At 48.2% G+C, this 15,703-nt stretch overlaps 1 protein-coding gene across 4 annotated transcripts in view; it reads right to left on the minus strand.

Moving 5' to 3' along the window:
- TPR (translocated promoter region, nuclear basket protein) overlaps positions 1–15,703 on the minus strand; it is a 2,097,972-nt gene that overhangs the window by 243,246 nt on the left and 1,839,023 nt on the right. For all 4 annotated transcript variants that reach the window (XM_069641376.1, XM_069641377.1, XM_069641375.1 and 1 more), the window contains one exon: positions 15,563–15,631. In XM_069641376.1, the coding sequence (XP_069497477.1) occupies positions 15,563–15,631 (69 nt within the window). The remainder of the gene's footprint in view (positions 1–15,562; positions 15,632–15,703) is intronic.

The raw sequence follows: 15,703 nt of genomic DNA on the forward strand, positions 1-15,703 counted from the left end.
AGAGGCATTTGGCAGGCTACTGGAGGGCTATGATTGTTTGCTGCCAGGAAGCGGTCTGGAACTATCTAGTCCCAATCCACAAACTGGTGCCCGTTAGTCTGGGTGGAATGAATGAGTATTGGCGCAAGTGGTCCCGATTGGACCGCTGCTGGTGTGTGTGTGGGGCAGATTTTTCATTGGCTAATGGGGGCTGCTGCTCTTACCTGGCTTTTTGGATAAGAAGAGGACCCCCTGCACCCACTCTAGAGAGATCCTGGAAGAAACGGAAGCAGCCAAGACTCCTGTCCAGCTACAAGACTTGCAGGGAGACCGTGGACCTGTCGGAAGAAAGCTTGGTGACCAACCTCTGCTGCTGCCCTGGTAGAGCCCTGTCCTGTAGAAGATCTCCAGCAGTCCTGCGAAGGAGCTGCGACCCCTGGAGTGGAGGTAACCTCCATTCTCGACGTCAGCTCAGAGACATGTGGAAGTGCCACGGGACAGCCTTGTGGTTGACCAGTTGGGCAAGAGTGCTGCCGAAATCACCGCTGTGAGTTGAGGCCAGGAATTTGGGGGATCCTGAGCTTGTGCTACAGGACTTACACCTCTGCGAAATGTCATGTTCCTAGTAGCAAGGTGACCTAAGATAGGAGGGAAAGTCAGACCGTGACAAGTGAGTCCCTTTGCGTCGCCGTCTATCCGTGGACGTCACCCAAATTGCTTACCTGCGCCCATTCCTGTCCCAAGAGGGGCCCTGCATTGAGGTTTGCTACATTCCAACACAGAGGCCTTGCACCAGCATCAGACACCGAACAGAGAACTGCTTGAACCTGCAACCTCTGGGGATCAAGGGCTGAGGCTGACAGCAGGAAAAGCAACCTCAGACCTTCTTCAACCGACCTGCCAAGTCTCATTAACAATCGGAGTACAGGGGGCGAGTTATAGCGATACTTATCTGCCCCCTAAACACCCTTTAAAAGTTTGCTAACTTTAACAAAACCTTTCTAATACTGTGTCTTTGCCATAGCTTGGTCACACAAGTACTCCGGAAGTTAGGAACACCTTTATTAGTTAGATTAACTTGTCCCCTGACACTTTGAACTATTCGCTGGACCCCAAATGCCCCAACTTCAATTATTCCAGCTTCAAAGAACTGAACGAAAGTTTGCTGAACTTTTGGGCACAAGACCCCAGACAATTTAGGGTTGGACTTCTGAAATTAGTGTTGATTCTTTGTGGACTTGTGCAAATACTTACCTGTACCTTTCTTTTCAGGGGCTTCATATGTATTTTGCCCTACACCAGTAATTGTATATGTATCTAATTTTTAGTATTAGGTGATATTATCTGTTACTTATAATACATTATAAATTACTAGTCATTTTTCACTGTGTATTTTGGTCATAAGTAAAGAAGTATTTTTTTACCCGTTTGTCTAAGTGTGTTCCACTACTGCATTGCTGTGTGCACTCATTGTGGACCCCTTACAAGGTCACCACCTCCTGAGACTTAGCCTAGACCGCTCACCTAGCTACCTTAAACTGGTTTGGCTACAGCTCCCCAGAGTTGTCCCAGTCACAATATAGGTTGGCCTTCTATACATCTGTCCACGAGGCCAGAGAATAGAAAATCAGTCCTAACACTTACACTCCACAGGTAAAGAATAATGCCCAAATTATAGGGCTGCAGGAGCCAGGCCCTGAATTTCAGCAATGGTGGGCAAGGTGCAGAATCGCCCCTCTCTTTCTGAAGAGAAGATCGGGAAGTAGTGGCAGCCTGATGGACGGAGCCGCTGACAGACTTAGCAAGTCTGGATACCAGATTTGTCACAGCCACGACGGGCTGACAAGTATCTTGCAGTAGGAACTGCACAGACAAAAACGACTTTCGCCACCATGGATCTGAACTTAAGGAACGCCTTTTAGACCGAGGGTAAACAAGCAAACAAGTGAAGAACAACTACAAGAGAGCCTTGAATACCCCCCGGGAGGTCCTACTATAACCTAAACCCAGATCAGAAGAAGTCAAGATGACTTGTGTCACCACCTTCTGCCAGGCAACTACACAAATAAAACAGGCCGTCAGAAAATTCTGGCCGCTAGTCCAATTAAATCTGGAACACAAACCATTCCCCCGAATGGCTTTGAAACGCTCTAAAAATCTCAAAGAACACCTCACTAAGGCAAGATTCACCAGCGCTACCTCTCGAAACACACTCTGGAATCTACGGAAACTAACTGGGCACCACCCGTGTGGTAACTGCTCCATATGCAGATTCACCATCAAGCTCAAAAGCTTCGCCATTGCAGGGAAACAGTGGGTGTTCCGTCACTTTTCGAACTGTAAAACCCAGAATGTGATATACCTTATCGAATGCCCATGTGGACTTAAATATGTGGGCCAAACAAGCCGACCAGTGCACAAAAGAATAGTGGAGCACCGTTCATGGATCAGGTGTAGGAGTCACACATCCCCATTAGTTGGACATTATGTGGAATATCAACACAGTCATTTTGACATGAAATGGTGGGTGGTGGATATGGTCCAAGGCAACACCAACACTGCCAATACACTTAACCATAAGGAAGCATGGTGGGTTTTTAAACTCGATACCATGAAACACGGACTAAATGAGGCCAATGTTGTGGATTACAGACGCTAGTCTTGACATACAATGTTGGTTTTGCCTGTTTGAATTTTCTTTGATAAAACATATAGGGTGTGGTTTTATGGGGCTTGGCCTTTTGTGAGGGCACTCCATTATACGCCTGACCCACACCACTTCCTGACTCTTCTCTCAGATTTGGATTGGTTTTTAATGTGCCCCTATGCTGCTGTTGCCATGTGTCTCCTACTTCTTGTTCAATGTTGCTTATTGTATGAGTTAATTCACCAATATGTGTACCAACTGTGATCTGACAACGTGAGACTCTTTTGCAATCTCTATTTTGTATTACAATGATGACTGCTTCTGATACAAACCATGTTAAACTACTAGAGCTTTTTGATTCACGATGTTTGTATTTTAAGAAAGTGGACTTTCCACTATATTGCTGTTTTGCTTGTACATACTCAGCCCTCTGATGCATTTTTCACACTGGGCACTCACCAGCTCCATGCACCCAGCCGAGTGCACATCTCCTTCCTGTCCTCGGCGATCCCCCCGTGGCTTCATACTGGAGCCACCTCCTGTTCTACTGGCCAACTCGTGCCAGCTCTTACAGTTTTTCCCCTCCCCTCCCCTTCCCCACACTTCTTTTCGGGCTCGACTCGCATGACACTATGGGCGTTGTCTCCTGGGACGCATGCGCTCGACTAGGACACTACGTTCCTATGCCATGCACATGCGCCCGATTACTTGTTACAGGAGCCCCCTTTGTGCTCACGCCCTCTCAGGATCAATGTTTCTGTTTCCGCGCATGCGCGGTGCCCGCTCTCACAGGACCAGTGTGTCTCCACACCCGCGCATGCACGATCTTCTCCCATATTCGAGCGCATCACGCCCGCTTCAGCATTTTAGCAGTGTCTCTCACTGTGCACTGCTCACTTGCGACACGGGATGCGGACCGGCACGCATCTTTGAAATCTCTTCACAGCGACGGCTTCATTCTACACGCCGTTTGGAGATGGGTAGGTACCTTACCCCTGGGGCTCCAGCACTCTTTTAATGGGGTTTCTCTGCTTCCACCTACAGAGTCACTATGCCCTTCTTCACCTGAATCAACTAGAGCCCCTGGGACCACAGCCCTCTTCTCCTCTGGGGCATGCAGACTTGATCGCAACCCTTTTTCTCTTCACTGCATGCCCCCAGCCATATTTTCCATGATATTTGGCTTCTGCATGACACATTGTGTGCTTCACCTGGTCGGGCCCCGTTCCTGCCATGCTTTTTAATCTATGCGATCTGGGGAGTCCACTCTTTGGAGTTGCCCTGCATGTTCATTTTTTAATCACCCATCTGGGCACGGCATCCTTCATTCGCCCTCTCGGGCAGGGCATTTACTCCCACCTCTTGTGTTGGGCACCTCTTTCTACCATCTGAATCCTTCGGTCCACGCATCATTCGAGTCACTATTTGCTCCAGTTTTCTTCCCATTCATGTGGGCATTCGTATATTAATTATTAGCAGCCCCATATTCACATCAATATTTTGGTCTGCTCCTGTTGTAGGATCTCCAGCCACAATCTGATACTGACTCTGGAATGATCCACTTACCTACAGGCTCCACATCAATTGCATACCCATCTCTGGGTTTGACTGATTGACGCGCACGCCGGCTCCTAACATGACTCACAGCTTGTCTGTAGTAAGTGTTACCTTTCTGTGCTGCATGTTCTTTGACCTGCACTGATGCAGCATAGAGATGTTTCTGATTCTTTCTGATCCCTTTCTCCCCTGTTTCTTGTATCCCCTTGACAAGCCTTCCAGTTTTGACACATCGGGTTTCTAATCACCCTCTGCTCCACTGGCTTCGGGCCCCTACGGAGGAACCTGCTTCACGTAACTGCAGTTCCACACAGTACCTGTGCACATTCTGCACGGGCCCTCTCCTTGGTCACACTGATCATGGGAGCTTCTTTTCTACACCCCCCCCCCAAATGTTCTCTTCTTTTGGCAACCTCTCCAGCTTCATGTCTCTTTCTTTTATGAACCCTCCCCCTTTTTCTACTAGTGCTTCACGTGTTCTACCACTGTTAGGCATGTACAGATTGGTGGGATGCTGGGGGTGATTTGTTCTTACCCTCTTCTCTCCCTTCTTCTGATTTCTTTTCTTTGCTCCGTTTCCCCACGTAGAGCGACATACGCAGGTCCAGATGAAGGTAGCCTTCACTGCCCGCCGAAACGTCTTATTGGACACGTAATCGCTATACGGCCCATTTTTCAAAATCAGCAGGAATATAACCATCGACGTTGACCTAGGATTGGTCTCTTGATAAACTCCCATCAGCTGATCCTCCAAGTTACCAGGAGGACCTGACCTCTGGCATTGGTTTGGAACCACGTATGCCCTGGGCTCCAACCTTAGGACTTCACATTTGGCTCTTTGGCCGTGGCCACAAATACACCAGACTCTGGTGGGGGTCGCATTTGGTTGCTTTGCCCTATCACACACAACCAGGACGTGTCGGGGCTTTGCTTTTTCCTTCTCTTCACTTTGCCTTTTTAACTCATTATATAGACTGTGTATCCAGCTACACATCTTGTGGATGGTTTTTGTTTGAAAATGTTTATTTCTTGCCAAACACCAGAGTGTATGTTCCATACTATTCGATGCAATTCACTGTGTACTTTAATGATCATGGTTTCTGTTTTTGAAAGTATTTTTTTTGTAAATGCTCCTTTGGGAGATCCTGTCTGTTTGCTAGACAACTGTACAATTAATAAATAGCCACTAAGCTATTACAATAATTTTCTTTATATATTGTATTTTGCTCCAAGGCAGCAACACTCGATGCTTCGGGGTAGCCTGAGATATCAAATTAATTACATATCCAGAGTATTTGGGTTCAACATTCATTGTTTTATAGGAAAATTAGTCTTAAGCCTTCTGTTTGTAGAGCACCACACGGAAAAAACAGTGTGTGTAATAAGATAAATATTTTTGATGGGATGAGGTGAGTTCCTTGTTTGTATAACAGCAAGTATCTTGCAGTGACACTGAGTGCATTGATCACTCGTAGCAGGAGTGGAAACGGAAGAAAAGCATACAGGAAAGAACACATCGCATCCCCCAAGCTCCTCAGCTACAGGAACCTGCTGGCGAACTTCGGACACTTGGAATTTGTTGCTTTTGCGAAAAGGTCGATCTGGAATAGAAGATCCACTTGGTCCGGGTGAAGTTCCCACTCGTGCCAAGGAACAAGTTACTTACCTGTAACTGTTGTTCTCCAGCATGGGTCTGGCATGGATTCCCATGCTCATGAATATTCCCTGTCCGGTTGGGAACCCTCAGTAAAGAAAAAAAATCAGTTTCATTTCTGAACTGTGTTTCTCCTAACAACCAATCACTAAGCTGTGGGTCATATTGCCCTCTACCCAAGCCCCTCTGGCATCCATCTTCAGATTTGGTAGCATGTAGCATGTAAAGTGGCAGTAGTACCAAGAGAAGAGCCGCAGAGGGGTAGGCGAGAGGGTGCGCATGTGAATCCATGCCAGACCCATGCAGGAGAACAACAGTTACAGGCAAGTAACTTGTTCCTTCTCCAGCATGGGGTCTTGCATGGATTCACATGCTCAGAAATAAAGAATACTTAGCGGTACACACATGCACAACCACGGGAGGTGGCAAGGCTCAACATAAGCATCTCTTACCTCCTCACCAGACTCACCTTCAAGCGAAGAGGTTGTGCATCACTGCTTGGCCGACTCTGGACTCCTCCCTGGAATCCCGGTCGACGCAGTAGAATCTCATGAAGGTGTGTGTCGACCACCACTTAGCAGCCCTGCAGATGTCTAGCAGGGGCACACCAGCCAGGAACGCTGTAGTTGCAGCGATTGCTCTGGTCGAATAGGCTCTCGGACGGCCAGGCAACGGTCGGTTTGCCAACTGCTGACAATGGGTGATACAGCCGGAGATCTAACTGGAAATGGAAGCCTTGGAGAGGGCCTTCCCATGGTTCACATGGCCAAAGTTCACAAAAAGTTGAGACGTCTTCTGGTTACTCTTTGTGCAGTCCACGTAGAACTTCAGTAACCTAGCCACATCCAGCGAGTGCAAAGTCATTTTAGCCGGCGACAAAGGAGTCGGAAAAAACACAGGCAACAGCAAAGGCTTGTTTAGATGAAAGTCCAACGGCATCTTGGGCATGGAGGTCTGCGTCCTCAGCACCACCCTTGTGTCGTGAAAAGTCAAATAAGGTGGCTTACAGGATAGGACCTGAATCTCCCCCACTCGCCGTGCAGAGGTGATGGCCACGAGGAACGCGGTCTTCCACGACAAAAACTTCAGTGGAACATAGGTTCGAATGGAGGGCCCATGAGCCTAGTCAGCACCACATTGAGTCCTGCTTAGCCTTCTCCTAAGGGGGAGGGTCCACGCCCCAATGCCCCTTGGTCTTCTCCGGCAGGTCTGTCTTGGGCTTCTCCTTGATTTTGACCAGATGGTCTGACTTTCTCTTGGCTGAAGATCCTGAGCATTGACTGGTGACAAGCTGGAGACGAACACGCCATGGCCGCTGAGGAGCCCGTCGCAACGGCGCTCCCGGTGGCAGTGGACTCAAAGTGCTTAGCCTTCTGTTGAAACCCCACTGGAGGGGCGCCCCCAAAGGTCTTAGAAGCCCACTCAGCTTTCTTGGAACCTGGAGAGGCATGCAGCTGGGATCCACCCATAGCAGGGGCCTTGGCCTGCAGCCACTCCTTCAGCCGCCTATACCGATCCTTCTGCGTGCGAGGCGGCATCTCCTGGCAAAAAGCACAGTCTTCCAGCAAGTGCGTCGTGTACAGGCAGTAAAGACCCTGGGAATGCTTATCGTCCGAAAAGACATTCCGCAAGCCGCAGTCTGAGCAAATCCTGAACAGAGGTGCCGAATCCTTTTGCTCCGACATTTGCCCTTGAGGGTCCCCGTTAATCGGAAGGTTGCTGGAGAACAATGAAGCTCCCTGTTGAGCGAGTTTGCAAAAGTGTTCTTGGTGCCTGCCAGGTGAAACGGGACGAGAAATTTGTCCTGACAAATGGTCCAATGCCACAGATCCTGAGCCTCCCTGGAGAGAACCGTAGAGCGCGTCCCACCCGGTTTCCGGATGTAGAACATGGTGGTGGTGTTGTCTGGAGTCTAACCATCTGCCCCTCAATGACAGCAGGAAGAACTTGGGGGCCCAGAAGACGGCCCAAAGCTTCAGGACGTTGATGTGGAGGGTCTTTTCCTCTGGCACCCAGCGGCCTATGGCCTGCAACTGTCCAGTGTGTGCTCCCCAACCTTCTAGAGAAGCACCTGTGGTGACTGTCTCCTGGTAATGAGGTACTTGGAATGGGGCCCCTTTGCGTGAGATGAGAATGCACACCCCACCACTGTATTGCTCGTCGCAACTCCTTGTTGAAGGTGATTTTGTCTGTCCAGAATCCCAAGACTTACAGCCACCTTGCATCCAAAAACACCTGGAGAGGCCTCATCTGGTCTGCAAAGGGGGACAGGGTTGAGGCAGGAGGAATTCATGCCCAGCAGCGACTTGATGGGCTGCCCAGAAGCCAACCACGACGACAAGCGCTGCACCTTCCCTAGGATGGCTATCACCCTCTCTTCCCAAGGAGACGACAGACAAGTTACTGTGTTGAGTTGGGCTCCCAGAAACAGAGTGTTCTGCGATGGCTGCAAGCAGGACTTCGAATCTGGGATTCGCCATAAATTATATGTCAGCCCACGCATGGTCCTAGAAGGGGAGGCACCTTGAACTGATAGTGTCGCCCCAGGACAACAAACCGTAGGAGCTTGCAGTGCTTCCGGTGGATGGGGACATAAAAGCAGGCGTCCTCCAGATCCAATGATGCCAGGAAGTCGCCTTCCCCCAGTGGGCCAAGCATGTGCTGCAACATGACCATCCTGAATTTCTGGGACTTCGAGTAATTGTTGAGGCATCTCAGGTCCAGGATTGGCCTCCACCTTCCTGACTTCTTTCGGACCAGACAGTATCTGGAGTACACTACATAGTCACTGGGGGACGGGTTATATCGGCCCCTTCTTTAACATGGCGTGGACCTCCTACAGCAACTGTGATATTTGTCAAGTCACGGGGGGAATAAGAGGACACCTGCGTTGAAGCTCCAGGGTGTGCCCCTGTTCGAGAGTGCCCAGCACCCATCTGCCAGTGGTGATGGTATTCCACGCGCCTACGAACCTCACCAGCCGGACTCCCACTGGGGTGTACACGTTGGAACCAGAGCCCACGGCCGGTTCAGGCCTGTTTTGGGGCCAGGCTCTGCCCTGTGGACGCCACCGACACTGTGGTCCGCTGCTGTATGCTTGTGAGTGACCTCTGCGGGCTTCATCCGTAGAGCGGGAAGGCTGTCGATAAGGGGTGGTATACATCTCTTGGAGGACCTCCTGGACTTAACTCTCGAGGAACGAAAGGATGACAGACGTTTCTGTAGGTGTTAGGCAGAAACCTGTGCAGTTCCCTCTGGGACCACTGCAAAAGATTTAAGACTACATGTGTTTGGCAGTAAACCCACTTTGTAGCAGTCTGTACCACACAGATTCACTTGGTAGCTGTGGCTGAGCAGTCAGAATTCCCTCAAGAAGAGTTAGGCAGTATACAGAGTATTCACAATAGGTCAAAAGAACATAGTAGAACAAGTAAACACTGACCAGAGCTTGGTGTAAAAGAGATATAATTATTTATTTAAAACCACATCTAGAAAAACACACCAGCACTAATAGTAAGCAATTCAAAAACACGGTCACTAAAAGATATACACTCGCTTAGAAGAATATTAGACAAGTCTTAAGTAAAGCCCCACTTATTTTCAGACGGCGGTGAGCGCTTAACGTAGATGGCACTCTAATAATTTGTTTAAAAAGGGAAAGAAAAGCTGAGTATAATATGAAACAGATCCCAACACTTTTATAAGAACAAAACAAGAGAGGGAGGCAAGTAAAACCGTGAAGTTAGAGTTCAGTAGGCCAGATCCACTTTAAGAGGATCAGAACAAAATGTGTCCAAGGTCACACGGTCGAAGTGCACAAGAGTCTTGCAAAGGTTCAAAAAGATTTGGACCAACAGAAAGAGACCAGTTAGAGGGTCAAGGCGGCCAGCCCAGTCCAGAGGTTAAGGGGTTATTATTACCTTGTACCCTTCCCTTTAGAAAGGGAGGCCTGGCGGACACGGTACCTTAAAGTGGTGAGAATACTCCAGCGGGGGCAGTTGTTCCTGGCAGCGGATGCAAGTCAGTGCTTCGTCCGGGGGAAGAGAGGATCTCGTCGGGGAGGAAGACAGGAGTATGTTGCACTGCCAGGGAAGAAACCAGCCGCGGAGTTCTCAGGTAAAAGGAGCGGTCCTTTTATTCGCGGTCCAGTGGTAAGTGGCTATCCGGTTGCCGGGGTGCTTGGCACGGGCAATTCGACCACAAGACGGCCTGGGGTGCGAAGAGAAGAAGGAAAACTGGTTGTGCCCACCAGTCAGGGGAAGAAGCCTCTCCAGCCGGGAGATCTTCTGTCGTCGGGAAGTGGTGAGTCGGTTCCGCAGGGCTCCACCGGTGGTGTTGTCGTGCTAGGTCGGCTCAGCTTCTCCCTCGTCTGATTCTCAGGTCCTGTGGCGACTTCTGAAGTTTCAGTCCCCAAAGCCCTGCTTTTATGCAGCACACCCCCATTCATTCAGCCTAGCTATCAATCAAACATGCTAAGTGGTGAGCCGGCCGGCTCACCACTTGGGCCAATCACACAAGAGTGCGACTTGAGTTACCAAGGTAACTCAGTCCAGGGTGCCTAGACCCCCTCTCACACCTCCTGTGGTACCCAGACAGAGTGGCACCATTTTTGGAGGCTTCTGTGGAGAAGCCCGCCAAAAAGTGGAACAAAGGGCTCGACTTGGGTTGGAGTCACAGAAGAGAACACAAATGCCATTTTAGAATCGAGTCCTGGCAAAAAATACCAACCAGCAAATTAATATTAAATAAATAAACCAGCGGTATGTTCGAGGCTATGAGAATTAAATAATTAAATTTGGTAGCCTCGAACAATGGGAAAATCCCATAGGTATATATTCGCGGTCGAATATAAAAAGTAGTTTACACTGCCACCAGCCAAAACTCGATCAGGGGGGACGGAGACGTGCCCCATCGACTAACAGACCCCGGGGCAATCGAATTGCCCCGACCAGTAAGTCCACAATATGATGGTTTGTACTGGTTTCTGTTCATAATTTGGGACTAGTAGAGCCAATGGAGACTTTACATGCCCTGGGAGACAGTAGTCAGTCCCAGGGTATGGAGTCTATGGTGGGGTGTCACTATGACACCCCTGTGTTACTGCACGGAGGGTGCTGTGTAACACACATAGAAAAAACACATGAGAACCAATGGAGTAAAGGACCCCATAGCCCATAAAACACATTAACAGTCAAAGGAACACCATAAATCATGTCCAAGAGTGGGAGAAAAAGAGTCTCACTCTTGGCAGGAGAAAAAAAACAAACTCCAGAAATCCAGCAAAGCTACTGGGGGACTCACTAGGTTAGGAAATTCAGCCTAAAGAGAATTCTCCCTAACAGTAGGGCATCCAGCAAATGTGCAGTTTCCGTGTGTCTTGATAATTTGCAGAGACTCGTCGGCAGTCCTGCCAAAGAGGTGCTCTCCAACGAATGGCATGTCCAACACTTTGGACTGAACGTCTGGTCTGAAGTTGGTGGCACATGTCCCAAGCTCTATATTGAAATGACAGAACGGAAAGTGAAACAAAGAATCAGTGAGTATAGGAGCTGTATTAAGAAAAAGATAATATCAGCCCCTCTAGTCAACCACTTTTAGATTATTTTAAGTGGACGGTGTTAATGCACATAGCCAGATCACACAATAGTGTGGCTGATGCTAAAATACTCTATTATAAAGAACAGTGGTTGATTTTTCTTACGAACGCATCCGAGACAGGATTAAACGAACAAGTGGAATGGAATAACTTAAGATAAATCGAAACTACAAGGGTGTTAGCCCATCATGACCTACGACATTGCTGTCACTGAGGTGACCACACGGGTTGAGTTGGCGGTGCCAACTCGAAATAAAGGAGGGCACATGTTGTAAAGTAACCCTTGTTCACTTTGTGTTTTTAGATCAATGTGATACCTTGCAGGCATTATTGTCTTGTATGGCGTATATACACTCTGCACCAGATGTGCCTTGTATGCATCTGAACTGTGCACACTGTGGCACAATCTCAATCAGCCGACAGCTCAGCCTTAGGGGTGGTTTCACTCAGGATGACTTACTACGCAGCACATCGAGTGCTCGATGATCGGGTTTTGAGTTAAATAGTTCATTTTTTTGGTCATGCATTTCCTCCGGTTCAACACATGTTGATGCGTCTGTAGCGCATCACAGTGTTAGGCAGAATCCTGTGCAGTACCCTTAGGGACCACTACACAAGATTAGGACTACAAGTGGCAGTACAATTTCACCTTTGATACAAGCCTGCACTACACAGAAAAAGTGGTAGCAGTGGCTGAGCAGCCAGACTTATCTCAAGAGCAAATGAGCAGTAGTAGAGATTACACAAAGGACTACAATTACTGTGACTCAAGTAAACACTGACTCAAGGTTTCAGTTAAAAAATATAAGTACATTTATTTTTAAACCATCTGTTCACAAAACACTTTACTTCTATTAAATCAAAACCACACTGTAAATACACTACACACCAATTCCACCTGTTCAAGCAAATTCAAGGTAAGTACATTAGGATTTGACCGGTGTTACGATACCAACACGTACCCGCGAGTGGAAATGCACACGAAGTTAAAACACACTTTGTACTTTAGAATTAAAACAAGGGAAAAGGGGATAAAATCATAGGCAACACTTTTGTCAAGGCAATACAATCAGAGGACTCGTTCACAGATGTAGATAAAAGTCAATAGGCCTGTGCCAGTGTCACTGGAGCAGATGCTCAGTTGCCGAGGATCACACGTTACGAACAGTTCGAGATTTACGTTGCCAGGAGTACTTAGATATTGTCAAAGGGAAGCAAAAGTTATAAGAAGGGAGAAAGAAAGGGCTAGCCTTCGTGGAGAAAAAGGGTTCACCCCAATTCCTCAAGGTCGGACGGAGAGAACAACCAAATGTGCACAGTACCTTATTCCGCTGAAGAAAGCTAGTGCCACAGCAGTTGTTCCTGGTAGTTCCTGCAGACTCACAGTTCCTGCGGCCTCAGTCGTGGGGACAAGAAGGCAGACATCTGGAGCGATCTGCACTACCCAAGGATGAGGCCAGCAGCAACAAAAGCAACGATGAATAAAAGGTGCGCTCCTTTAAATCAGGACAGGGCTCTTTTGATGGCTATCCGGACCACTAAAGCAATGCAGTGATTTCGACCCAGGAGAGGATTCTCTGGCTGAAGAAAGGTGAGCTGGTTGATCCAACCAGGCTCAAGGGAAGAAGACTCCGGACTGGACCTTCTCTTGTCGTTGAAGGGTAGATAGTTCAGGACTGCAGCAGGGCTTCACTGGGACTCAGGGTTGCAGCAGCCGTCTTCTCCGCTTCTCTTCGGTTCTTTGCAGTTCCACTGGTGACTGACTTCCAGCCCAAGCGTCCTGCCTTTTATGCCAAAATCCCCCATTCACACAGCCTGGCTGTCAATCACATCGCAGGGGGGTTGTCCAGCCCAGACAACCACCTCAGCCAATGGACACAAAGTGCGACTTGGGTCTCCAAGGAGACCCTGTGCAGGGGGTGACTACACCCCTGCCTCACATTCAGCCCACCTAGACACCTAGGTGCCAAAAGGAGGGCTTCTTGCGAGAAGCCCGCCAGACAACGGTGAACAAAAGAGGCAAACCTGGTTTGCCGCGCAAAGTAAAACACAAGAAAGGTTTTAACAAGAAATGGCAACGAAACCCAACCGAAGCCAAATTAAAACCAATATGGTCAAGCAGGTTTCATGTTCGAGGCTACTATATTAGCCTAAAACATTACCACGTTATATAATATAACAGCGGTAGAAAGGTTAGGGTAGATACCACTGCCACCAGCCAATTAATGTTAAGGGAGCGAAATAACGCTCCAGGAGGTACAGATAAAAAGGGACAGTAGTTAACCCTTTCCAATATTCCATGTAAGATGGGGTGTACTGGATCTGTGGAAATCTGACTATATAAAGTTAATGGCAACTTTACATGTTTCTGGGGGACAAAGTCAGCCCCAGAAAAATGGAGTCATTGGGAAGTCTAAAAGACAACCCTGTGTCACTGCACTGAAGGTGCTGTGTAACACACAAATAAAAAGATGATGCCTAGGGAGTTGGCGAGACTCCATAGACCATGAAAACAAAAAGTACAACACACAAAAATACGCTGTAAGAGTGGGAAAAAGGTTCTCACTCTTGCCAAGTGGAAAAAATAAACCCCAGAAATCCAGCAAAGCTGCTGAGGGACTCACTAGGTAAGGGAAATTAGCCATTGAATGAGAATTCTCCCTAACAGTCCCCTTTTCAGCTTCACGCTATGGCGGTTGGGATACCCGCGGGGCAGCCGCCGGTGTGACTGTGGACACCACCTTTGTGGCCAGCTCCCCTTTTGATGTAGTGGTTGTCGACGAGGTAGTCAGAGTCGTTGATGGGGTGGCAGCAGGAGCCTTCATCGGCGTGGTCCTGACCTTTGACGACAGTTTTGGCCAGTTGAGCTGCCGATGGCATTGCTGAGGGGGGCAGTGCAGGGCCTCCTTTTGATCTCTCCTTTGTCGACTTGTCCGCCAATGGTACGCAGAGTTTTGTAGGAGTCAAGGACTTTCACTTAGAGGGCGTGCCCCTCAATGGTAGGCTCACCATAGAAGTGGTTGGTGTTGGCGACTCTTCACGAGCGGCGACCTGCAGCAGAGGAGAACCCAGTGGAATCAACGACCTGCAGTCTTGCCTTCTTTTGGACCCCCGAGGGTGGAGCTTCCTCAAAGGATCTCAACCTCTTTTCTGAGGGAGTTTGTGTGATCGGCTGGTCCTGTGGAAAGCATGACCATGCCTGCAAGCAGAGTCAGAGGCCTTGGCCGATTTGAGCCACACTGCCAGCCTGTAGTAGCGATCTTTCTGGGTCTTTTTTGAAAATTCACAGCAGACCTCGCATCCCTCCCAATCATGGTCTGGATGCAGGCAATACAGACATTTTTGTTGCCCATCTTCGACATATACATTCCTTAATCCACATATTGTTTGAAGAGGCAGCTGTTCTCCTCAGTCATGGTGGAAAGGCACAAAGTAGGCCCAAGCCTTCGCGAAACTCGAAAGATCTGTGATGCAAGTCCCCGCTGCCAGTAGTCGACATCCGGTCAAACGATTAGACAGAAATCTGTCTAAAACGTTACTAACATTTGCCGAAAACATGAAATGTGAAAAAATACCTTGGAGAGCACCAAGACGACTCCCAAGAGTGAAGTGTGCAGTAGAAATCTGAAGATAGCCACTGGGGGTGGAGCTTAGGGAGAGGACTGTCATTGGATGGGGGCAGCATTACACAGAGGACAGTGATTGGTTTAGAGGACAAATACCGTTTTTAAACTAAAGTGAAACTGTTTTTTCTTTTTACTGAGGATTACCAGCCTGACTACAGGGAATATTCAGGAGCATGTGAATCCATGCCACCCCATGCTGGAGAAAGGTCCTTTTTCTTCATGTTGAATACACATCTTGAGTAGAAATGCCACTCCTTTGATTCCTTCCGACTTACCACAGTAGCCACTCTCACTTGGATGAGGGCAGGGTTAATGACACTACCAGAACCACATATTTTAACATCACTCTTTAAAAGTGATTGTTTTTCTGTCAAAGTTCTAGAATCATATTGTGACGCACTGTCAAATAAAGAAAAACAGAATTGTGTATGCCCAAGATGGATAAATTAAACAGTGACCTGATTAACAGTATTTTGCAGGAAAAGGCAGCATCGATCACTTACCATGCCTCCTATTCCGGGTGTTAGCTGAAGCCCGCGTCCAACAGACTGTCTACGGGTCATTTGGATTCTCTATGGTAAAGAAAAGGAGGAACTTTTATTTAGCACACATATTCATTAACAGGTAAACTGACATTTCAGATT

The sequence above is a fragment of the Ambystoma mexicanum genome, chromosome 1q, assembly GCF_040938575.1.
Source record: "Ambystoma mexicanum isolate Mex_15411 chromosome 1q, UKY_AmexF1_1, whole genome shotgun sequence".
Classification (NCBI taxonomy): domain Eukaryota; kingdom Metazoa; phylum Chordata; class Amphibia; order Caudata; family Ambystomatidae; genus Ambystoma; species Ambystoma mexicanum.